At 36.1% G+C, this 26,386-nt stretch overlaps 2 protein-coding genes and 1 pseudogene across 2 annotated transcripts; 1 reads left to right on the top strand and 2 right to left on the bottom strand.

Annotated features, from left to right (window-relative positions):
• The first annotated feature begins 5,858 nt into the window (after window positions 1-5,858).
• Window positions 5,859-15,061, top strand: LOC117334110 (RAB6A-GEF complex partner protein 2-like). Its single transcript, XM_033893569.1, has 9 exons — window positions 5,859-5,955; window positions 7,514-7,653; window positions 8,121-8,272; window positions 8,834-8,917; window positions 9,346-9,495; window positions 9,996-10,136; window positions 11,104-11,231; window positions 11,504-11,681; window positions 12,310-15,061. Exons 2-9 carry the CDS (start codon window positions 7,547-7,549, stop codon window positions 12,531-12,533), a joined length of 1,164 nt encoding a protein of 387 aa, XP_033749460.1. The 5' UTR covers window positions 5,859-5,955; window positions 7,514-7,546; the 3' UTR covers window positions 12,534-15,061.
• Window positions 14,175-18,387, bottom strand: LOC117334111. Its single transcript, XM_033893570.1, has 2 exons — window positions 18,217-18,387; window positions 14,175-17,003 (listed from the first exon to the last, which is right to left on the bottom strand). The coding sequence occupies exon 2, from the start codon at window positions 16,949-16,951 to the stop codon at window positions 16,016-16,018; it is 936 nt and encodes a 311-aa protein (XP_033749461.1). The 5' UTR covers window positions 16,952-17,003; window positions 18,217-18,387; the 3' UTR covers window positions 14,175-16,015.
• A 5,117-nt stretch (window positions 18,388-23,504) lies between these two features.
• LOC117333976 lies at window positions 23,505-24,716 on the bottom strand (annotated as a pseudogene).
• Between the last annotated feature and the right edge of the window lie 1,670 nt (window positions 24,717-26,386).

A 26,386-nucleotide genomic window follows, 5' to 3' on the forward strand; every position in this document is an offset into this window, starting at 1 on the left:
ATTTTTGGTCTTATTCGTAATGACTGTTAAATCCCACTATTTTGTATATACTTCTAAATGATGTAACATATGTCTTGTTAAGCCTTGTGGTGTTTCCTGGAAAAATCGCCATGCCATCAATACACCACGTGCGTCTGACGCTTGCGATTGAGACGTTCATACTATGTATATGTTCCTGCTGTGATTTAAACCAATATTTGTTGATTCAGTCGGTATTTGTTTTCTTAGCCTCTTCTTCTTTATGTCATAAGAAAACTAGTTGAATATAGTTGAATAAATGCAGAGACTTTTTAAAGGCGATTAGTCCAATATTAAATACACATTTATCGTCATATATTGTGGAAGGCATTAATTTAATGAAGTCCTATAGAGTGTCAGTGTGGGTTTCCGCACTAAACTACAATCATTGATATGTTGTGGAAAGCTTCAAATCTAACCGCATAGAGACTGAGTGGTCAGTGTGGATTTCCACGCTACACTACAATTATTATCTACATTTTGTGGAAACATCTATAAAAATTAACCGCATAGAGAGACTGAGTGGTCAGTGTGGATTTCCACGCTATACTATAATTATTATCTACATGTTGTGGAAACATTTATATAATTAAGCAGCATAGAGAGACTGAGTGGTCAGTGTGGATTTCCACGCTACACTACAATTATCTATATGTTGTGAAAACATCTATATAATATTAATCAGCATAGAGAGACTGAGTGGTCAGTGTGGATTACCACGCTATACCATTAATATACATCAACTCTATCAGTATTACAAGAATCTCTATGAACATCTATTTGTATAAATAAATATCTGATGTATCCACTTGTCAGTGTAATGTCTATGCTGAGGTAAATATAGGTATCTACACTACATCCTACACTAGTAGCTACTAGTGTTAACCTGAAGATGGCATCCAACAAAGCTACTACGAACATTGCCAAACGGAGAAGAGGGAATAGCAGTAGGGAAAGGCTAAGATGTCCCATATGTATGAAAGAAATAGGTGAACTCGATCTGTCACTCTCCTGCAATGTATGCGAAATGTGGTTCTGCCAGCAGTGCTCTGACCTTGACACCGAAGTGTTGAAGGTAATCAAAGAGAATGATGGTTTGACATGGACATGCCGAATTTGTCAGGACCATTGGAGTCCGAAGCTCTCAGCAATTGAAAAAAGTCTGGATGATATAAAGCATCAAACAAGCGAGCGGCTGCCATTAGTGGAAGCCAAGCTTGAAAGCCTCGATCAAGTTATTGATGCCAGAGTCGAGTACAAGACAAATACAATCAAGGACAGTCTTCTGACTGATATTAAAAGTCAAGTAGAAGAACAAGTATTAAGCTGCTTCAAAGAATGTCAGGACCAAAAGAACCGGGAACTCAATCTGATGGTTTACAATCTACCTGAATCAGAACTGGAAGGAGGCCAGGCCAGGAATATAGAGGACAGGAAAGAACTAGACAGAGTAACAGAACTCCTTGGAATAGGGAATCTAAGACCAAAACACATTATAAGAATTGGTAAACCAGGAGCCAACAAAACACGTCCAGTCAAACTTGTATTTGAGCAAAAAGAAGAAAGACGCCGACTTATGGAAAAGGCACCAAATATTTGAATACTGCAAGATGAACACCTGAGAAGAGTTGTAGTTGCCAGAGATTACACACCAAAACAGAGGAAAGAAAGTAAAGATTTGCGAGAAGAACTACAAAGAAAAAGAGATAATGGAGATTACTGTTTTATTAGAGGTGGGAATATAATCCGAGCCATTGGTCCAGCTCCCAAACCAAAAGGATGGAAATCTCCAAGCCTACCTGTAATGCCTGTGCATTCAAGCAATCCATCTAGTCTAAATCAATTCAGGCCAAGAATTGCAACTGGACAGAGAACAACCAACCCAGTAAACATACCTCCAATTACGCCTGCTAGTGGACACCACAATGAGAGAATGTCACTGGTCACACAGGGGATAGGTAGAGGATTAAGGTACCAACATTCACCAAGCAGTCTGCTTATTCAAACTAGCGACGTCTTCACTCAAAATACTCTACACGACTCACAAATATTCAATGACAGCGAGTGCGAAACGGAAGATACATGCGATTCAATTGAAGGAGAAAGCGTAGAACCAACACTGATTTGTGGAAACCAATCAGTGATAGAGAACATGGACCTTATAGGAGAACAATAGGAAATTGGTTTTAACAGCACAGTCACTGTAGATAAAGCACACACTCACAGAGTCTTATACAGTAATGTGGACACCCTGCTAAACAAAAGGAACGAACTTCTACATGCAATTGAAGAAGAGAAACCATCAATTATATCCTTAACAGAAGTTCTTCCAAAAAACAATTCAGGTGATCTAGACCCATGTGAATTTGCCCTAGAAGGTTTTGATTTGTTTTTAAACTCCACAACAGAAGGTAGAGGAGTTTTGTTGTACATAAAATCAGAACTTGAGGCAGAGTTAGAAGACAACCTCATGGATATGCAATTTAATGAAATGATTTGGTGCAAAGTGAAACTAAAAAGTGTGGATAAACTCCTGATTGGCTGTATTTATAGAAGCCCCTCCAGTCCAGAAGAGAACTCCAAAAGGCTACAATCTGTAATAAAAGAAGCAACCGGAATTGCAAGCCACCTCATAATAATGGGCGATTTGAACTATAGGAATATAAACTGGCAACTGGAAACAACAACAGATCCATTAAATTCACCTGGCTATGATTTCTTAGAATGCCTGAAAGACAGTTTCCTCTTCCAACATGTCACTGAAAACACAAGATATCGCCATGGAAATGAGCCAACATTACTTGATCTCATCATATCAAATGAGGAAGGTCTGGTTAGCAATATTTCACACAAGCCTCCACTAGGTAAAAGTGATCATGTGGTAATTTTATTTGACCTCCAGCTGTACACTCCCAATTCAACTGAAAATCAAGAACCGAGGTACTGTCTGTAAAAGGGTAACTATGACAACATGAACAGAGTACTTGCTGAGATCAATTGGGAAGCAGTACTTCACAGTAAAGGAACATGTGAATCTTGGGATATCTTGAAGGATAAAATTAAAGAATTGATTATTACAAATATACCAGTTAGTAGAGGTAAACCAAGACGAGCTAGGTCCCAGTGGATGAACGGCACTACAATTGATGCTCTAAAAATGAAACGTAAATGTTGGAATAAGTACCTGAGGAACAAGAACCAAGAAACATACGAACAATACAGAATAGCCAGAAACATCGCCACATCGACACAAAGACAATCAAAGAAAGAATTTGAAAAAAAGATAGCCACCGACTTCAAAATCATCCAAAAAGCTTCTGGAAGTATGTACACACCAAAACAAAATCAAAGGTAGGAATAGCTTCCCTGGAACAAACAGACGGGAACACAGCGACGGACAATAAAGAGAAAGCCGAAGTGCTGAATGAATGCTTTAGCGACATATTCACAGTAGAGGATCTTGATAACCTACCAACAACTCCAAATCTTGACCCAACAGCTGCTGTCCTAGAGAATATAGAAATCAGTTCAGAAAAGGTCATCAAGAAACTAGATAATATCAACACCACAAAATCACAGGGACCAGACGATTTACACCCCAAAGTGATCTATGAACTGCGGGCTAGTATAGGTAAGCCATTATCTATCCTTTTCAACAAGTCCATTGAAGAGGGAATTTTGCCACAAGATTGGAGAGAGGCCAATATCACTGCTATTTATAAAAAAGGAAATAAAAAACAGCCGTCCAATTACAGACCAATAAGCCTGACTAGCATTATAGTAAAGATACTTGAATCAATTATTAGAGATGAGATCATGGAATATCTTGAGACCAACAACAAACTGTCATGCTCCCAGTATGGATTCAGAAAGGGTCGATCAACAACACTCCAGTTATTAGAAGTTCTAGATGAAATTACCAAAGTTCTGGACTCTAAAAAATGTATGGATATAATTTATCTTGACTTCCAGAAAGCATTCGACACGGTTCCCCATAAGCGCCTTGAACTAAAACTCAAGTCATTGGGAATAAGCGGCGCACTGTTGTCATGGATATCAGCGTTTCTTAGCAACCGTAGGCAAAGGGTCAAGGTCAAAGGTCAATCGTCAAGCTGGACAGACGTGCGAAGTGGAGTTCCACAAGGGAGCGTACTTGGGCCGGTACTCTTTCTTATCTTCATCAACGACATTCCTAACGGTACAAGATCCACTGTCAAATTATTTGCAGATGATACGAAAGTGTACGGCCCCAGTGACTCTGAGCAAGACACAGCCATCATCCAAGAAGATTTAGACAAACTACAGTTGTGGTCAGACAAATGGCAGATCAAATTCAACCCCTCAAAATGTTCTAGTTTACACTTTGGCCAAAATAATAAGAAAACCAAATACAAACTGAAAGATCAGGAAATTCAAGGAAACCCTGAAGAAAAAGACCTGGGTGTTTTATTTGATCCAAAACTAAAATTCAGTGCACAAGTCGCATCCAGTGTCAAGAAAGCTAATCGCATGCTAGGCATCATCAAAAGATCATTTGAAAATTTGGATAAATTCATGTTGATAACCTTGTTTAAATCTCTTGTAAGACCACGACTAGAATATGCTGTCACAGTCTGGAGCCCGCAGTTAAAAAAAGACATTGTAGCAATTGAGAATGTCCAAAGGAGAGCTACTAAACTGGTCAGGAACATATCTCATCTCTCTTATCCTGAAAGACTCCGCCACCTCGGTCTCCCATCACTCCAGTACAGGCGGAAAAGATATGACATGATCCAGGTGTTCAGAATTCTTAATGGGATAGATGTGACTTCAGAGGATCTACTACAAATAACTGGAGAAGGCAGGACAAGAGGACATAATAAGAAACTGGCAAAACCATACACAAGGCTAAACATTAGAAAGCATTCATTCCCAGCCAGAGTTGTTGACGACTGGAACAGTTTACCAACTTCAGTTGTCAATTCACCATCAATCAACTCATTTAAAAGCAACCTTAACAAGTACTGGTCTAACAAGGAGATCAAGTTCCACCCATCCTGCTACACGTACTAGTTAAATAACGACCCGCCAATATTCTGTATAACACCTACCACCTATACAGTCTATACATGTATATAAAGATAGTGACCCTAGATACAGATGGTGTGTCAACTGTTAGTAGTCCAAATATGAAACTGAACACCAATTCGTCTTTTGTGAATGAAAGTTGATGACCATATTGAGGAAATTAGAATATTGTACAATATTTTTTATTTTTATTTTTATTTTTTTTTTTAATGAGGAATCTACTATACTTGATACATAATTAAACATGCGCACTGTAAATAGAAGTATATAAACAGGTGGTCAAGAAGCGGACACGCTTACAAGAAGACCGATAACTGCTATTGCTATTGCTATTGCTATAAATAGTTCGGACTAAAATTCACAAGGTATACATGCAATCGTAACTACTCGGCCATTTCCGCGAACGACAAATAATTTTTTTTTTTAAAGGCCGAGCGTGTTCCGAATGGGTATACATGTAATATCTTTCTTTTTTTTCCCTTTTTTTCCCCTTTTTTAAGATTTTTTAACAGTACATCAAATCTTAAGTGAATCTGAGTCCGAATACTCTATTCTTTATCTGTTTCTTTTTGTATTTGTTGAAAAATAGAATTAAAGCTATTTTGTTAAAGAGATATAGTGATGCTGGTCATCATTGAGCTATGACAAAAAGATTACATAAGATATTACACTACTTCTTTAACTATTCCGAGATCTACGTATATGGAAAAATAATATATCCGGAAATATTGTCAGTCATTGATTCTAATTTTATCATACTCGTCTAGGTCTGGCTTGCGCTTAGTCCGTGTCAAAAAAAGTTATTGCAGAAAGTGAGAGACGACAACAGCTGTTGGGAGTGTTTGTTGACATAAATAATTGCTAAATCAGGTAATCCTTTAAGAAACTATCTTCTCTGGCCAATTTGAACAACAAAGTATACGAAGGCTAGGCTAGGGAGTAATCCTTTTAGCCCAGAGGAAATTTTGTATAGATTGACAGCTACGTATACGTACGTTGTTTATGGGAACGTCACTCGGAGGATATGTTTGGTGGATCAGCGTATCCCCTGATCTCAGATAGAAATTCTCTAAATTCGGACACATTTGTGTACCGTCATGTCTTGCAATAGCTACTTATACAGCCTGGGCACAACCCCGCATATGGGTCCTGCATTTAACCAGAGAGTCTCTGATTTAACTAAGAGTTACTTCGTTGAATCATGAATAAGTTAGTCAAATGCAAGATAATTTAAAATAGAAACACACAAAAAAAGTTCTTTTATGGATTTGTAAAAAGAGAGTCGTATTTTATTAACATGGACTAATAACCAATGTATATTTATATAGTTATTTTCCAGTACAGGAATAGAATAAGTTCCACTATACTGGGCTCCATTAGTATTCTTCAATTTGTGTTTAAAGTTCATTTCTATTTATGGTTGCCTTATAATTATATAAAATGTCCTAATTTTTCCATATTTCTTCAAATCTTATTTTTGAAAGTGTTTATATTCTTAGCAGTAACATCTTCCGGAGGACTTTCTAATGGTGAAGGTTTTGCTTCTCAGCATATTGTCCTTGATTGTTGCGGAAATAACATGTACATCTTTCAGTTTCCTCAGCCACTGAGCCATTTTCCGACATCTTGATCTTTCCATAGTTTTATGAAACTGCAGGATTCTTTGACATAAATGCCGCTTAACATTTTGTAGAGTTCAATCATGTCTCCTCTAACCCGTCTGTTGGAAGTTTCAATATCCTAATTAGCCTTTCTGTATATGATAGGTCACTTATTCCTGGTAAACATTTGGTTGCTCTTCGTTATACTACCTCTATCAATAAATTTTGCCTTCCACAGAGCCCAAACCGAACTAATGTAATGCAACTGTGATAGTACCAAGTAAAAGGAAAGTTTTATTATCCATGAAACTAAGTTTTTTCTTCTTAAAATTCCAAAAATTTGGTTAGCCTTATTAACTTTATCACTAAGGTGTAAATTTGTACAATAATTGTTCATTTGTTATCCAATTATAACCACATAATAATCATATCAGTGGAGATAAGTTTGTGAATTTTGCAAAAGTATATACAGTGTTTACCGTATATACAGTTTCCTGACTGAAACTGAAGTCTATAGCTATAGTTAAAATATCAAATGAAAATATGAAGTGAAAAATAAGGCAATTAATAATATTCATGAAATAGATATATTGGATGTTTTATATGTTTTCAAGGATATTCAAAATATATATTTATGCATGCGCAGAAGACCTGAATGTTTGGTTACCCCTGTCATAAATTCAGATTGTTTTCCAAATACAATCATTGTTTTTTCTGTAGGGATTGTAAGTGAATGCAACCCTTGGAATTGAAAGGAATGTGTTCTTATTGGCCTTTGTGTATATTATATATACTATCTAACATATTTGAAATATTTCAATTTACAGAAAATCTCAAGAAATGGAGTAGAAGAAGTAACCATGATTGAGGTTTCTGCCATTTTACCCCGGGGGTCGGTCTATCTAGCCGGAGAGGTTGTAAAATGTGTCATCACCTTTACTAATGTTGGAGCTCATGATCAAGTGCAGTAAGTCCTCACTGTGTCAACACGTGGTTAAATTCGCCTCAGTTTTACAGGCCATAGAATGATACATTTATAGCTATTTTTCTCAGATAGTTGTGTATATTGAAAGTAGTTTGCATCTATTTCATGTTTTTTAAAACTCTTTGGAATAATTACTTGGATTTATTTCAACTTCTTAACTACATTTTACAAGAGTGAATAATTCCATTTTGCAGAAGGCAGTTTGGTATTTAGATAACTAGCTTGAGGTTTGTTTGAGTAGTTTTACGTCTGCTTCACTACCAAAGGTATCAGTTATCCAGTAACCGGTATGATTGACTAGACTATAACCCCATCTTATATGTACCAAAAAATACTTTCTTATACTTAATTTCCAAGAATTGAGAGTTATGGTCCATGTACATGTATTGTTTTATTTTATTGTTTAATGTCACTTTAAACTAGAATAACAGCTGATGGTTTATTTGTAGAAATGGCAGTGAATGTTTGGCATGGGCTAGTGTCCAGATCCATTGTCAGTGCTCGGTCAGCGAGACGAGAGTCCACCTGATGCGGTCCGAGAGAATGTCTACAGAGGAGGTGTCCACTACTGGCTGTGATACTTCCTTTGTACCTAGCAAAGGTAACACTTATTTCATATAACTTTTATTGCTTTGAAAACTGATAACACATTTTGATATATTTAGTCCACAGTCTGATGGTAGGGCTATTCAAATTGCCATTCTTCCATAGTCTGTCTTTCCTTGACACTTACTCCAGCTGTCACATTTACTTCTGCTCTCTAGAACAGATCAGAACTAGTCTTCTTGACTTTTCTCTTTTTTCCTTTTAATTTTCTGTCCTAATGGGATGTTACACTGACAATGTAATCACATATACTCTCTGTAATGTATTATTGTACATGTGAGAGGGGACTGACTCTCTGTAATGTATTATTGTACAGGTGAGAGGGGACTGAATCTCTGTAATGTATTATTGTACAGGTGAGAGGGGACTGACTCTCTGTAATGTATTATTGTACAGGTGAGAAGGGACTGACTCTCTGTAATGTATTATTGTACAGGTGAGAGGGGACTGACTCTCTGTAATGTATTATTGTGCAGGTGAGAGGGGACTGACTCTCTGTAATGTATTATTGTACAGGTGAGAGGGGACTGACTCTCTGTAATGTATTATTTTACAGGTGAGAGGGGACTGACTGTGTTATCATCCAAACCTCGGATCTTGTTCTGTGATCTCAGATTGGCACCAGGAGAATCAAAATCCTGTGAGTATGAATTATTACATCTTGTCTATGATATGCTGTGTACATTGTAGTTTTGTGAAGAGAAACAAGAAGCAAAGATCACCTATAAACACAAATATAGTATATGGCGTATAAACATTTATAGAAATTTAGTGTAGTTCTCTAGTATTGTTTCCAATGATTTTTTTTTTTTTAAATTTCTCTGTTTTAAAATCTTTTTATTCATCCTTTTGCATATTATAAGTACATGAAATACATAGAAAAAACATCAATTATAGATACAGTTTTACAGCAACACAATATCATTTTTTGAGAAGAGCATCAAGGGTGACAATGATTTGGTATACATAATAATAACATTTTAGAAAATGCGTACGTCCAATGATATTTTAGTCAATTATTAGTCAATACCCAATTGAACCCTGCGAGGTTATGTTGTTACTTTACAGACACCTTTGAGGACACCATTCCTTCTGATGCCCCTCCCTCCTATAGAGGTCAAGCTATTAAATACTCATATAAATTGACCATTGGTACACAAAAGTTTGACCACCCAACCAAGCTGCTGAGAATTCCTTTCCGGGTTCTTGTGCTTCATGGTAAGTAAATCTTCACTTGTACCAATATAACCACAATATCCTGTTACAAGGCAGGGATGTGTTGTGTATAACTTCTGGATCTGTGCACTTGAGGTGAAAGGTAATTTGTATATATCTGAGATGCTTAACTGAAATTATATGGATATATAGAATGGATGTAATGGTGCTGTATTGTATACCATTTTTGGACACCCTTATGTTTAGGTCCCATGGAAGTCAGGATGAATATAATCAAAATAGCTATGGTGGTGCATGCATCTATTAACAGGTACATGATAGTTCTGGTAAATAGAATTGTAATGTAATTCTCTCTTAAGCCAAGATTTAGAAAATAAATAACAGCTACACCTATTTGTGTAATTTCGTTATCATTCTAAGCTAAGGAGATAATAGATGAGGTTGCCTTGGGTTGGATCTTGGGTGGGGACAGTCTAGTAGATGTGGTTTGCTGAAGGGTCAGTTGAGAAGTGTATGATATTTATATGTTTGTTGTATTACAGGGCTGAATGACATCAGTGTGTACACAGAGGGTGAAGAAGTTACCCCGTCCAACCCTTTCCTGAAGCCACAGCAGACAGAGAACTCACTCCTAGATATTGCCATGCAGGTTCTTGCTACCATAACAGCGAGGAAGGCTCCACGTAGGTTCATTACCTAGAAAAGTCAAATAAGAATTTTTATTGTAATGAATTTACAGTACCTGCAACACTTTCACAGAAACGGGGGATTTTGATTTGGGTTCGGCCGTCCGGTCCTTTGTCACACATTATTTCCATACAATAACTAAAAACATTAAGAGATTTTCTTCAAACTTGAAGATGCCTTAGGGATCGACCAAGTTCGATTTTACATAACTTTATTTGACATAGTTATGGCCCCTTGATTAACCAAAAATATTATTTTCTACCATTTGTGGAAAAAAAACTGGAACAGATGTAAACAGATTTTCTTCAAACATGAAAACAAGTTTAAATGCTTTAAGGGCTTGGCCAAGTTTGATTGCTGGACATTATTTTGTAGAGTTATGTCCCCTTGATTAAGGAAAAATTTTGTTTTCTGCTTATTATCTGATTTTGACAAAGTTATCGCCCCTTGATTTATGAAAAAACACATTTTAATTTATACTGCATACTGTGTAGTAACAGATGTATTGGAGAATGTCACTCAATGTAACAATTTATTTGGCATACACTGTCCCTAGTCTACATGTTTCACTGAAGATCTGATTTATTATATCTATTACAACTGATGACCTTATATCAACAGCCCGATAAATTACGCTCTCATTGATGTCAGCTGGCAACATATTCTACTGGTAGATGTTCACCAATGGGGAGGAGTGGGTTGCTTTAGAGGGCTGGAGTTGGAGTTGTCTACCACCATCAGATTTGTTGTGTTTGTAGTGACTTATAACTCCACAACATTAGCTAAGTTTAGAAAGTTTATACTTTTATTGTTAAAGTAACATATTTACTGCTACTTTGAACAACTAGACAGTCAATGAAAAATTACATATCATTTGAACAACTGATTATGACTCCAGTCAAAACAAAACGATCATTCGTCATAGAGTTGGGCTGTCCTCGATACTTGTTACTTACATTTCAGATTCATATAATATTACCAATGCAAAGGGAAAAGTTGCCAAGTTCATTCTGTTCAAGCAAGCATACAAATTGGGTGAAGATATCGTTGGAGCATTTGATTTTACGGATGGGACAGTAACATGTGTTCAGGTATAGTCACCTATATTTGCTTGTATGTCAAAGTAACATTGTTAATCTGAATTTAGTTCATAGACAGCAGTTAACAGCATACAAGTTTATTTGATAGCATTATTGTTACTTATTTCCGGCTTTACTGAGTTTCAGTTAAATGTAAATAATAAACATTTACATCAAATAGAAAGAAAATCAGGAAAAACAGAAAAAAAGAATTTACAAATATTATAAAAGATCATGTTACAATGAACTTTGATCCTTGTCTAATTTTCGTCCTTTATTTTCAGTTTTCAGTGACACTTCAGAATGAAGAGCAGATATCAGAAGAATGTCGACGGAAGCCTGGTCAGGGAACGGCTGTCACATCATTTGTGAAGCATCAAGAAATGTGTATACATACACAGAAGACCCACATCAACATCCCAGTGCCTCTAACAGCCACGCCAGCCTTCATCACAGACATAGGTAGGGGTTTGGGACTCCCTCGGGGCTTACAACACCAACACTCCAGTCTTTATAAGGCATAGGCAGAGGCTCTTGGTTTCCTTGGGGCTTATCACTTCATTATCCCTGCTTTCGTCACAGACATAGTTAGGGGTTTGGGGCTTCCTCAGGGCTCACCACACCAAAATCCAGCCTTTATCAGACATAGGTAGGGGCTCAGAGCTTCCTCAGGGCTTGTCACACATAGGTAAGGGGTTGAGGCTCCCTAGCTAGGGCTCACTACATCAACATTCCAGAACATGTCAGGGCTGCACCAGCCTTCATGACAGGCATAGGTTTCAACATTTGGAAAATAAAATAGTTAAAACTTGTACATCTGTAGTTACCTATAGCTTATTGGAATAACATGCTTTCAGTTTTTGTTTTTCAAATATATTACTTTGACCTTCATGAAGTATTGAGTTTGCTTGTTTAAAATAAAGATTCTTTAAATAAACTAGGCTCCAACCCATTCCGAAGGTTACGGAGGCCAGGTGACCTGTGTTTGCCAATAAAATATCATTGAAAAACAGGTGAGCTATGCAGGCCCATTGGGTCTCTTGTTTTACATAGATATTGTATATAGATGTTGTTATGTTGTATATTTCAGTGTGTTTGAGGTGGCGTTTACATTTCGAGTTTGTCACATCCTGTGAGCCAATTCCGGAATCAGAGCGACCTACAAATCCTGATGAGAGTGCTTCCTGGAGAGGTCCGCCCACACTTAATGTGGAAACGATGATCTGGGACTTGCCAATCAAAATATTTCCGACCAATCCACTTCATGCTTCAAGTGTAACATGTACAAAATCACTATCAAATGTACAAATATAGTTGTGAATATTTGAAACAGAATCATAAACCAAATATTATTTTTATATTAAAATATGAATTATCTTCACAGGATTTCATTGAAATGGTTTCAAAAGTTATATGCTTGTATTTGATGAAAACTAGAATTAGGAAATTACTGAAAGATTAATCTTTAACCCTTTTCTTGCATTATTTTATCAGTTAGAAATAACAGGAGATATTTTAGTTTCCTTTTGAAAATGGGGATGCAAAAGCTTCGTCAGTGTAGCATGTGACCTCAGGTGAAGGTCAGGGGTGATTGTTCAAACTCCAACAAGGGGTTGTTTAACATGTTTCCCATGGAAGCTGAAATCCCAGATCAGCCTGTGCTGTGGTGATGTGCTTTGGATGTGTTCTTGGGCAAGAGACTTCACTCTCATCACCCTGAATAGCATGTAAAGGCCTCCTATATGTTTGATGAGGTAGCCCCCAGCTGCTACTAACAAGGAAACTCCACATGATGACTAGCTGTTCCAGGGGCGAATATACCCAGAAAACAAACCTTTGGAGATATAGAGATAACATATTTGTCCAATGATAATTTTTTTTGACTGAACATTATAGTAGGTGATGTAAAAAGATTTAATTTGAAAATAGCTAAGCTATTGTTCCTGCAGCTAGCATGTACAAGAAATTTACAAATCTTGACCCACAAGGAAAGACCTACTGTATTTATCCTCCAATAAGTCCCCTCCAACTGTGTAAAAGTTTAGAATATATTTATCTTCAAATAAGCCTTTTTAGCTAGTAAAGGTTTAGTATTTAAGTTTAGGGAGGGCTTATTCATGTATCACTTTTAGCTTACTATAGTATTTTTTAAAAATGATGATGAAAGGGGTAATTTGCAGGCAGGGGCTTATTTTCAGATATATAAGTGTCACATGTTAATTATGAAAGTAAATACAAAATGTAATTAAGAACAGCTTTTGTAAAGGTCAGTATACACTATATGTGAATCATGGAGCCAATTAGTCAAAATAAGTAAGGATTTGTGCAATATTTAATTTCCTGTTTGTGAATTCTTTGGTTGAAGTGAATCTTTTTAAAGTTATCAGGGTATATTTTTAAAAAAAAATGGGATGAATTTGTAAATAGGTCTTTATTCTGCTATCATTATTTTCAGCTGACATGGTATGAGGCTGGTAGTACATATATAACAAGTTGTTTTATTTTATTGGTTCTTGCATTTAATTTAGTAAAATAAAGCGTGAAAATGTAAAAGATTGCATAAGCAAAACTAATCAGTTGACATTTGTGTGAGTATTGATGTAAAATCAAATTTTTGTAAAAAGGTAGTGATTGGAATTGGTTCTTTCTAATCAAGTATAGAATATACAAATATAATCTGAAGGTTTCTTATGTTAAACAGCCTTTTATCTGATATGGTTTACTAGCTTTAGTCGGCCTATATCAGATTTACAAAGGGCCATTAAAACATAAAAAAACCTTCAGATTAAGAATACACATTACCGATTCATTATAAACTGTAATCAGTTTTATAAGTTTACTGGATAATTATGTAAGTTGTGAGTTTCTCTTTTTGAAACAATAATAACTTTGAAATAAATGTACATTTATAAACATCAGGTATTTGGAAGCTTGAATCTGTGTATGTATTTTTTATTATTTAATACTGAATACAAATACCTGTACATCTTAACTAGAAAACAGCCATTCTAGTCCAGAAATTACCTCAAAAAAAGTTTATTTTTGTTTTTCAAGACAGGAAAAGGCCTTATATCTTATAATTTTGACTTAAATTGGTTTAATTTCTATTTTCCAGTGATAAATTTATCATTTATTTTTTATCATTGGTCTATCGCTATAAAATAGTACACATACATGATGTATATCTGATACCGGGTAGTAAGGAAGTGAAATTATCGAATTACCAGGAATCAAAATATTTTTATTTCCAATGGTGGTCCGATTCCAGTTTTGCAAAAAATAAGGCTTCTCATCGGAAAGTATATTGCTAATGTTTAGGAAGTTATGCAGAATATTTTTGTCAAGTTTAAAAAAAAAAAGACTTTCCGATTGGAAATCACATGGGATATCTCGTCGAATAGCAAATTGACGTACCTGTAAATTTCTTCATTTACACTTCTGTTTACACTTTAGTGTTCCAGTGCACGTGAACTGTTCAGTATTCTTTAAAACATCTATTTCTTTAGGAAGAATTGAAGTTAAAGAAGCCTTGTACATTTTTTGTTTTTAAGTCACTGGAACTTAAGTTTTGGGATATAATGTTGGCTTGATGTTTTGACTTAGAAGTCTGAGTTTGAAAAAGTACGATTTAGTCTATCATATACAATATATAGATTAATGTGATCACACTTTTTTGTAAGTCAAGGTATAAGACTTTCACATGTAAATATATCCTAGCAACAGCATTCAAAGGACCTAGTGCCTGTAGGGGAAAATAACCTTGACAACCCTTTTCTCTTATCTTCTGATTGCTTCAAGTGAACAAATTGTTTCATATACAAACAAATAAAATAAACACAATATGTTTGGCTCATTCTTTTTATTTCTCTAACAAACAATAAAAAGAAAACATTTCTGATGGTTTTTCAAGTTTTGTGTTTCTTGTATTCTTGCCCATCAGACTGGGATGGCTTAATTTCTGATGAAGCTGGAAAATTATCTTAAACCAACGGCAAAATAATGTTACTTAGATGGACATGGAATGTACAACGGATCCGAAGGGAACACTTTAGTATGAAAACATATTAATTTGACTGAAAAACATAATTATAGAGATCTCAATTCTAACACAATGGTGTTATATTAGTTGTGTATCAAATATATTTAAAGTAAAATATCCACTATAAAACAACAACAATTATACTTTGTATAACAAAATGAAACCTGTTTCACACAAAGAGGACTGGCCTGCAAATTCAACATCTACACATTGTTAATTCATACGTAAATTCACTAGTAGATCAATCAACAACAGTTTAATAGTTTTGGAAAACCAGATTTTGAATAAATCAAATACAGGTATGTTTTGAAAAGTTACCAGGCTTTTACTGACTCATCGGAGGAAACTACAGCTACTAACGTCACTGACAGAAGACAGGAAAATAATTTATAGAAGAAAGAAACCCGTTTCCTTAATTACTACACAGACCCAAAACTTTTTTAACCAATACAGGTGCTACATCTTCGACAAACACCAATCATGATTGATCCAAATCAAGAATAGACTGCTAATGTACCCAAAGAAATTCTTTTTTACTCTTATACACAATAATTTTTAAGACTCATTATCATTTTAATTCATTGGTGTAAATAAGATATACAGTTTTTCTATACAACAGGTGTAATTTTCTACATTTTTGTGATACAGTGTACACCCTGTCAGTTGTGTAGCATGTCTTTAAGACATTGCATAATTACTGCCCAATTACCAACGGTTTCCGTTTCCAAAACCACATGTATGGACATGTCCATTGTTTTTATAAACTAACATATTCATCGTCTGCGGTTAGGTCGATCTTATCCAGCCACTCTTGCCATTTAATCAAATATTCCTCTTCGTGAAACTTCATGTGAGCAGCATGCACCGACTTCTCCCAACATTTACTAGTTACATCAAAGTCTGGAATGTCACGCTGCCAGCCTGTAATCATCTGTTCTATGGCTGGGACGTAACACATTGGGTCACCATAGCTGTAGAACAACTGGGTTGGAACAACAACAGGGTCCGTCGTGAACAGATCAACCAGTTTATCATACTCATCACGAGTCGTTTCCTTGGTCCTATTAAAGTAGACGTCCATCATATGTAGAATAGGTTTCTTCATAGTGTTGGTTCCTGGTAGTGCCACTGCTATCCCTGTCGACATGTGGTCATAGGATCCAATGACAATACTGTCAAAGACTTGACCTTTGACCCTTTCCCGAAAAGCTCCAAATGCATCTGGTTCACGTCTTGACAACATCAGACACAGAGCATAGATGTATGCGCCTATGGAGAAGGCATGGACAAGGACTTCATGTCTGCTATCTTGAAAAACAAACTGGAGTATATTTTTTGCGAGTTTATATCCCACAGGTGGCCAAAGGAAATGTACCAGTCGTCCTTTTATAGTGAGGACATCTAGCCCTTGGTCATGATACAGGTTACAGTATTTTTCTACAGCGGCTGGCTTGGCATACAGCCAGTCAAACAAAAGTACAAGTTTCCTTTTATGTGCATCGGAATAATTCAAACTTCGCAGTACCAACTGTTTAGAGATATGGGTTTGAGTAATATCACCTGGGCCATAACGAGGACGACGTTGCTCTACATCATGTGGAACATCTGAACTAAAGGAACGTTGAGCATTAAGTAGAATTCCTTTCCACCTTTTGAATATGTTACATCCACAAGTCAGCACCCTATGTGCCATCTTTGATCTTGAAAATTTAGAATTTCATCTGTGTCATGACTTTGTGGCTTCCCTATGAATGATAAAAATACATCGGTTATGAGACTCATCAACAATCTAGTGTCAAACTTTTCATTTTAATGATATCTGCAATAATTCACCAATAAAAGGGTTATGATATTGGGCCATTAATTTGCTGGAATGAAGGGCTACAGTTTGTTTAAATCTATCACCTTGACCTAGATATGCTAGCTACAATTTATTTTACTTCTAAGGTAATCAGGGTTAAATGTGAAAAATCTTTAAACATTAAATCAACAACCAAGATGCTATGGGACATGATACTGGGCCAGAACCATGAAGGCCTACCAAGTTTGTTAAAATAAATGACCTTGACCTATTTCTTAGGTTACTGGGCTCAAACGTGTTAAAAGATGCCCAGGGCCCATTAAATAACATTGCATTCAAACCCCAGCCACCTTGGTGAAATTGAAGCAAGTGTATTACCACTTAACCTGCGTTTCCTCTGGCCCTGACACCATGTCTGGTGTAGGACCTGGTGTCGGGGCCAGAGGAAACTCGGGCTAAGTGGTAACACACTTGCTTCAATTTCACCAAGGCGTCTGGGGTTTAAATTCTTGATCGGACAGGTAAGGGTATGGGGGTCACCTGCCCAACCACATGGGTTTCAATGGGTGCTCTAGTTTCCTCCCATAGTAAGACCCCTCACATGCGTCCACCCGGGGACTTGTTTTGCAATTGTTGTAAAATAAATAATGTCTTCCATTATTAAATAACATTCTGGGCTCTCAGAATGAAGTATACAATGTATAAACTTCAATGTTGCATCTCCAAAACAGTTGCAGATTTGTTGGATCTTATTTTTGGTAGCTTATAATACTTGACTGATACACGACCATTGATAACCTCCTGTTCAAGAAGAACGGACTATATTTTAGGGGGGTTATTTCTACAAACACCGCTGGCATGCTGGTGAATTAATATTCATGTACATGTAATTGGCAGAGAAATTTGAGCGATAGGACGTTGATAATACACTGATGAATTAATAATAATGCCAACCCTAACACAAAACAAATATAAAGCTTATTAAACGCTAGATAAATAAACAATGAATGTTACTACACTACCTAATGAAGCTTAATAGTACCATGAATTACTGTACGTTTCTATAGCATTCTACTCACGCTATATAATAACTACAACATTAAAACTCTATTTTATCTCATGCTAATGTGACCTCCTCGCGTGTCAATACATCTTACCTTCAGCAAATCCTTAAATCCGTGGACATCAATATGAGATGTGCACTGTGAAATAAATACCAGCCTTACGATGTTCCGGGTATTTAACAGTTTAGCCTCTGCATTTATTTTATTATTAATATTTTTTTATTCATCAAACATTGTTTTGATATCAAAATATGAACAGAAAGAAAGCCTTACAACTGTTTTAAGATAAGATTTATACTGCTGCATTTGTAGATGTACAGTACATTCAGAGACCTATATACTAGTATATAGGTCTCCTGAGTACATTATACAATAAAATTTAGATTTGATAAACAGTTAAAAACTGCAAAATACGTGTATGCATTGAATGAGGCAATTCTCTGTCCCATCCGACTGACAATCTTAAGACGAGGTGTAGATGCTGAAGACATTGCAGGGCTAAAGTACTAAAGCTAGTAACGAATGGAGTAAATATGAGTTAATGTTAAGTATAATACATACTGGAGTTATCACCCTTTGACCAGCATAAATTATGGTGAGGCCTTACTATAACGAACGTTGCTACACAAAAAATATATTCCTATATAGTGGTGATCGGTATTTACAACCATTTTAAATCTCACATTCTCGTTGATCGATCCCAGCTACCCACACACTACCTGTACAGTTCTACAACGGTCAAACACTGGCGTTTTTATTTTATTTTTAATTCTTTAATATTTTCGACGATTTTTCACATATTAAACAATAGACATAGCCTACAAATATGACAAATGCATCCGCACAAAACGTACACAAACATACTCTCACACTTACATGCTGTGCTATGATTATGATTATCATCATCGTCATTATCACCATCGTCATTATCATCATCAAACCTGTCTATCACATTTGTCTTGAATATGTCAAATCGTCATCATCATCATCATCGTCGTCGTCGTCGTCGTCGTGGGAAGAATTAATGATGTACAATAGAATGAATAACGATTCAGATTTCAGTAGGTTTTTGCTCATTCAAGATGTAATTTCTCCACATATTTCATGGACAGCAGCACTAAAAATTCCCTGAACATCTAAGCAAGTTAAGTAATGTAGTTCGATTATGTACTGATTTAAGATCAACAAACATTATAGAATTGTGTCATTTCTGTGGTATTTTACATAATGACCGTATATCACATATAATACTCCATTGTATAAAAACTGAAAGTCTTAGAGACGATCTATGGTGTCTTATTAGTGCTGGTTTTGATATAGTATTTAGCGTGTTCTTACACTCCTTATCGGAATATAACTTAATTCATGTACTACAGGGGGTAGCCTTCCCTACAGACCAAGTCCTTCTGATCTTGTGATATTTGTACTGCACTGTTTCAGCATTAATATTGAAATACAGGTATGGCTAAATGTTTTTTTACATGGCACTAGCGGATCCAGGGGGGGGGGGGGGGGGGGGGGGGGGGGGGGGGGGGGGGGGGGGGGGGCTTTTTGTTACAATGTAACTCTTCAATTTGGAGGAAATAAAGAAATTAATAGCAGACTTACAAAATCATATCATCCTCACAAATCACAGATGCGTACTCACACATATGTACACACATATGGACACATTGCACATCTTATCAAGGAAAGAGAGATAGAGAAGAGGATGGAGAGAGAGAGAAAGGGGATTATATTCATTATTTATCAATATGTCTTAATATTATGAATAGAAGGTTTGAGGAGATGAAACAGCTAAAATTGGGTATTAGGTGATTTCGAAACCATTGGGGAAAGAGTTTCTAGCAAACTTTAATTCTAATTAGTCTCAAATTTTGTTTTCATATTAATAATTTAACTAGAAATTATATATTTTTGTACACGGAAATGATCCTTACCCTTATTAAGAAGAGCATTTAAATTAAGAGATTTGTCCAGACATCTCCAGACTTAATGTAGACATAATGTTTGATAAGAATTAAGATGAATGATACCAAATAAATATGTGTCTTTGTTTACCAAGAGAGGAATCAAAAGAATATCAAGAAGAGATTCAAATATCTCTAACAGAGCCTGTACCGCTATACACTCCCAACAATAATCGATTGTCTCCCTTCCCATATGACACAGTGAACATAAAGGACAAGGAAGACAAGTGTTTGTTACCAGAATATGATGTATTATTCTTACTTGAAACCATTGAAGCTTAGAACTTTTTGTAATAGTAAATGGAATTCTTAGTATATTTTCCACTTCTGGTCATCGAAGTCAAAATCATCACTCAATTTCTGAAGCTCTGGATGAGTTAGTCCTAATGGATGGAAGCCATGTTTCCACAAGAAACGCTTGAAAGCTGTGGTCAAGCCAAGATACTGTAAATAGTTGGTAGTAATTGGAAATTAAGAAGACTCATCAAAAGAGAAAACTGTCAAATTATCAGAATTTTTAACTAGATCATTTATATTATATACACCAGTATAAACCAAATTGGATGAAATATATAATTATTCCCAATACATCTTTCCAGAATTTATTATTACAATTCATACTACATGACTGAACATACTCCCTTCCACAATGAAACAATTTCTTCACCTCTACAATAGAATTCAATAGAACTTTCCATTTTCCTGATGACTGAGTGATTCTTCTAATCCCTCCAAGTTTAAAGGAGGCGATAAAATCTCCTACATCTATCATTTTTAGTCCCCCATCTATGCAGCTTTGAATTACCTTATCCTTTTTTTATGTAATTTACCATTCCAGAGAAACTCAAATGTGACTGAATTTAATTTGGCAAGAAGTTTATATGAAGGATTTGGAAGATTTGTTGTTTACTAATGACACCAATGCTGTGAAAGACGACCGAATATACAATGTTATACTAGTATACCCAATATCTACAATGCCGACAATGGCAGGTGTAGTCTACGATCATCACTCATGATCTAGTACGGGTACGTATCATACGTCCTGATACCGATTATGGTCACGAACGGCCGAATATCACCCTCGGGACGAGATGACATAAACACCTTCACTTAGAGAAGTCCGTTCGTCAAGTACTTTCACAACAGAGTCATAAATAAATAATTGAAATGGGAAATTGATAGTGATTTTAGTATATTAATTCTACCAATAGGAGTAAGACTCCGTCTTTGCCACATATGAATAAGTGCTTTCAGTTTAACTATTTTTTTTATCAAAATTCATTCTAGGAATCTTACTTAGGTTGACCGAAAATTAAATACCCCAAACAGTATAAACTTATTATTACCCCAAAGTAGGAATTCTGAAAGGAAAGACTCTTCACTATATTATTAACTACTATCCAAATAACTTGCGTTTTACTTGTGATAATACAACCATTGTATATAAACCATATATTCTAGCGAAAGAAGTTAGTTCAGTGATAGATTCCTTGAGTGAGTTCTCAGATCTATCAAGTATAAGATTAAGAATACATACATTTTCAATTTGTATACACTGTATATTTTCACTAGTTCTGAATTTTGCTGCTTAAATTTCGACGATAAAAATATATGGGGCAATAGGGTCGCCTTGACGATAATCGCGATGTATGTCAATAGAGTAGAAATATTACCTCCTGGATTAATCGAAGAGTAAATTACATTAATATACAAAATTTTTACTTACTTTCTAGCATCCAACCTAAAATTGAAATAACCAAGTACTTTATCTATAAATTCCAGTGATATTGTATCAAACTCCCCCCCCACCCCCCCCCCCCCCCCCCCAAAAGAAAAAAAATCCACCATAAGGATCATTCCTGGATTATCGAAATCTTCTGCATAAGCCATTACTTCATAAAGAATACGAATATTTCCCCCAATATAGTGCCCAGATAAGAAACACGCCTGATCTTCATTTATAAGTTTTCCTAAAACTGACTTTATCCTATGAGAAATTACTCCAGAAGCTATTTTGTAAGAAATGTTTAACAAAGAAATATGTCTCCAATTTTTCAAGAAATGACGTGGTTTACCTCCCTTTTGAAACAAGTTATAAAACCATTTGACATAGAACTTAATTTCAGTAATAACACATACTTAACCCGATTTTCAATATACAGTGTACATATACATGTATAAGCATATATGAGAAAGGACACATAAAGTCACTAGATTTTGAACATACATGTAGCCACCATTTTCACTATTTTTCAATTAATTTGATTATAAACAAGATATCTGAGAGGGATCTCGGCGCCCACCATTGAATGATCTTTATAGATTCCATGTCAGATTGATCTTCTCTCTATTTTTCCTTTCCTCTTACATTGTAAATTGAGAAACATCCCTCCAGTACTTTTCAAACAAGGGGAACCTATATAAGAAATTTGAGATTTAGCGATAATGGCTGTCTGTCGGCCATGTTGCTTTCATATTGGTCCCAAAATGCAATACGAGGGAATAAGCAGAACCTACATATGAAATTTGAGAAAGATCTCTCCAGTTCCCAGTAAAATCGCGATAATAAACTTCAATTGTCAAAATCCAAGATGGCTGCCTGTCGGCCATGTTGATTCCAGATTGGTTCCTATGCAATATGCATAACTAGGGACCAAGGGGAACCTAGATATGAAATTTCAGAAAGATCCCTTCAGTACCTTCTGAGAAATAGCGATAACAAACTTCAATGGTCAAAATCCAAGATGGCTGCCTTGTCGGCGTTGTTATTTTCCGACTGGTCCCAAAATGCAATATGCACAACTTGGGATCAAGGGGAACCTATATATGAAATTTCAGAAAGATCCCTTCAGTACCTTCTGAGAAATAGCGATAACAAACTTCAATTGTCAAAATCCAAGATGGCTGCCTGTCGGTCATGTTGTTTTCCGACTGATCCCAAAATGCAATATGCATAACTAGGGACCAAGGGCAACCTACATATGAAATTTCAGAAAGATCTCTTCATTACCTTCTGAGAAATATCGATAACAAACTTCAATGGTCAAAATTCAAAATGGCTGCCTGTCGGTCATGTTGTTTTTCGACTGATCCCAAAATGCAATATGCATAACTAGGGACCAAGGGCAACATACATATGACATTTGAGAAAGATCTCTTCATTACCTTCTGAGAAATATCGATAACAAACTTCAATGGTCAAAATCCAAGATGGCTACCTGTCAGTCATGTTGTTTTCCGACTGATCCCAAAATGTAATATGCATAACTAGGGACCAAGGGCAACCTACATATCAGAAATATCCCTTCAGTACTTTCTGAGAAATAGCGATAACAAGAATTGTTTACGGACGGACGGACGGACCACGGACGCAAGGCGATTCGAATGCACTCGCTTTTCGTGGTTCTTTCACTGTAAATGCAGCAAATGAGATGCAGCATCAGCATAAGTAAGCACATCAATTTGTCCATTATGTACCGGTCCTTCAGGTGACTTAAGCGAGAGTCAATGTGGAGGCATTTCCTCTTCTTTGGTCCTGGTTTACCTCCTGCCGAAAGCTGGATCATCTTGGCTTCATCGGTAACTTGAATCTTCTTCAGCAGTTGAACAGCAACGAAGATGTTTGGGTGCGCATGCTGACAAAGCTTGTTGACCTTGCTGTGCCAACCCTCAACATGATTTGTTGTTCGTGGGCCATCATTGTCGTAGTGGTTCCACAAAGCTATATATGTGCTGTCCCTCAACCCAAGTTTCCTTAACATAGTCCTTAAATCGGATAGTTTCAGGGCTAATGTCTTCGTTGTCGTCAAGGGTAGAAACCCACACATCTTCCACTTGATCAAGGGGCACCAATGGTAACACAGCTACACGTCTAACTAGAGTTTTTAGTTGATCATCCTGTCTGTAGCGTCCAGCCAGCCCACATCCTTGTACTTTCCTCCAGATCCACTGTGTGTAATGGAAAAAGCATGCTTTCACTGTCACTGTAGGAACACAGTTCCCACGGTATTCCTCGCTGCTATCTCAAAATCCAACATGACTGTCTCTGGAGCAAAAACTAAGTTCCTCTGAGCCACATAATCTCTAAGTAAAGTAAACAGTCTCCTGTACGCCAGTTCTGTCTTGTTTGGTAGTAGAGAAAACACCAAGGGGAACACAGTTGCTTCAACACATCCGTGAAGCGAATATAACTGGCTAAAAACTCCTGGGCAAGAATAAAATGTTCCGTCTCTCTTGGTGCGTAGAAGGAAGTTTTGGCAAAGTCTTGGACGGGCTCTGTAGAGGGATGCTTTACAACTCTCAAATGTAGGAATCTTCGAAATCATCTCACCAACATCATCATCAAAGTTTTCCTAATGAATCATCAAAGATAGTTGGTATAGCAGAGACTTCTTCACCGCAACGTTGCCTTACGTTATTAAGAAACACATCCGCTGCTAATTTGATAGTATCTCCAGGATGGTTATGGTTATGTCCGAAGTTAACAGGAATGTTTGTTGACTGTTGTAGTTGTGGCCAGGCACTGTCTTTGTACACATCTCCAATAAACTCTGTCATTACGTCTGGTCCTGATGGAAAACTTGAAGCCTGCATGAAGGAGATATTGTCAACCTCTTCCATTTTCATTGAAATTAACGTTAACCTGTGCATTTGCCACCATGGAATGAGAATGAGAAAATTTAGAGTTTAACACCATACCTTTCATGCATTCTTTGTAATTCCAACCCATCCAAGCCAACAAGAAAGGGTAAGCTATGATGTCTTCTTTCATCACAACCATTTTTGATTAATATGAAATTATAACAACACTAAAATATTAGGAAAACGGTTACACACTTACCATTATTTCACAAACCGGCTATCGAATGATAAAACAACATTGAAAGTAATTAAAACAAACAATATCTTATTATATCTAACAATTCTATAAACAAGCTATAAAAGCAATATGATGATTAACAAACAACTAATTGGAGATCATGTATGTTATAATTGCTGGTATGCACGGAATACATTTTATTTGGTTTCTTTTCTGAATCCGTCATTTGTGAAAAAAACAACAGATTATTATTACTGATAAAATCAATTGATTAATTGGATATATTTTAAATATCCACTGCAAACATGTAAGATTCATCATAATAAATTGACCACATCAATTCATTTAAATCTTATTTTTCTAAGTCATATTAAACTTGTCATTTTTAAATGTTTTCTATCATGGAAAATAAGAACAGACTATAGCTGAAACTCACTCAGACGTAAAATTTGACATGTTAGCCAGGTAATACAGGTAAAGTTTTAGAATGTTGGCTAAGTGAGAATGACAAAACAGCCCCATTCTCTTCCCCTAAAGCCCAGATAATCTCACATCTATGTCATTTCTGACCCAGAACTCTGGCGGCCTATTGGATTTCTTCCCCATACTTAACATGTCCACATGGGCTACCAGTAGGCCTACAGGATCGGACAGATGCTGGCGACTGGTGCACTATAATTTTTTTCCCATACTCGCAGATTGATGCTAATCTGGTCAAATTTATGGAAAAATGAAACTCTAAGTTTGGTAATATCACTGAGTCCAACTGGAGTAGAAATTGAAATATAACCAGATGAAACTAACGTTTCAATACTTTTATATTATGGAAGTAAATTTTTAGCGATAAAAATATTCGCAATGAAAACTCGATCGCTTTATGAATTGTGTGTCCAATATAATCATCAATTGGCGTACAATTCAAAACAGATTCTACGCAAATCATATGAGAGACGACTGCAATAACGAAATTGTAACATGATCAATTCTCGCCTTTTCCGGACGAAAAAATGAAACGGCGAGAAACAATGCACGTTTCTTAAAAATCGTCTTTTCGGAGCGGACAGTTACCCTTTAACTATAATACCTCTATTATTTCATTTTCAATTGAACACTTTATATCTTCCGATCATTGCTATTAAGTTAGGTCAAAATGGGACTAGCAGTATTATATACATGTAAGTTGGTTGGTGTTGAAAAGTCAAAAAGCATCGGCGACCCCCAGAGAGGTGACCAGCTTGTTGAATATAGAGTTAGAACTGGAAGGTGTTTATAATCTGAGCTCAATTTAGTAATAATCTTGTTATTCTAGAACTGGGACCAGTGAGAAAAGTAAAACTAAACGGGAGGTTCCGTATGAGAAAAATATTACCAGAACTGAACGGGAGGTTCCATATGAGAAAAGTATTACCAGAACCAAAATGAATTGGTTCCATATGAGAAAATAATTACGCCAGTAATTAAGTTTATCTAC

The sequence above is a fragment of the Pecten maximus genome, chromosome 9 (genome assembly GCF_902652985.1).
Source record: "Pecten maximus chromosome 9, xPecMax1.1, whole genome shotgun sequence".
In the NCBI taxonomy this organism is placed as follows: Eukaryota; Metazoa; Mollusca; class Bivalvia; order Pectinida; family Pectinidae; genus Pecten; species Pecten maximus.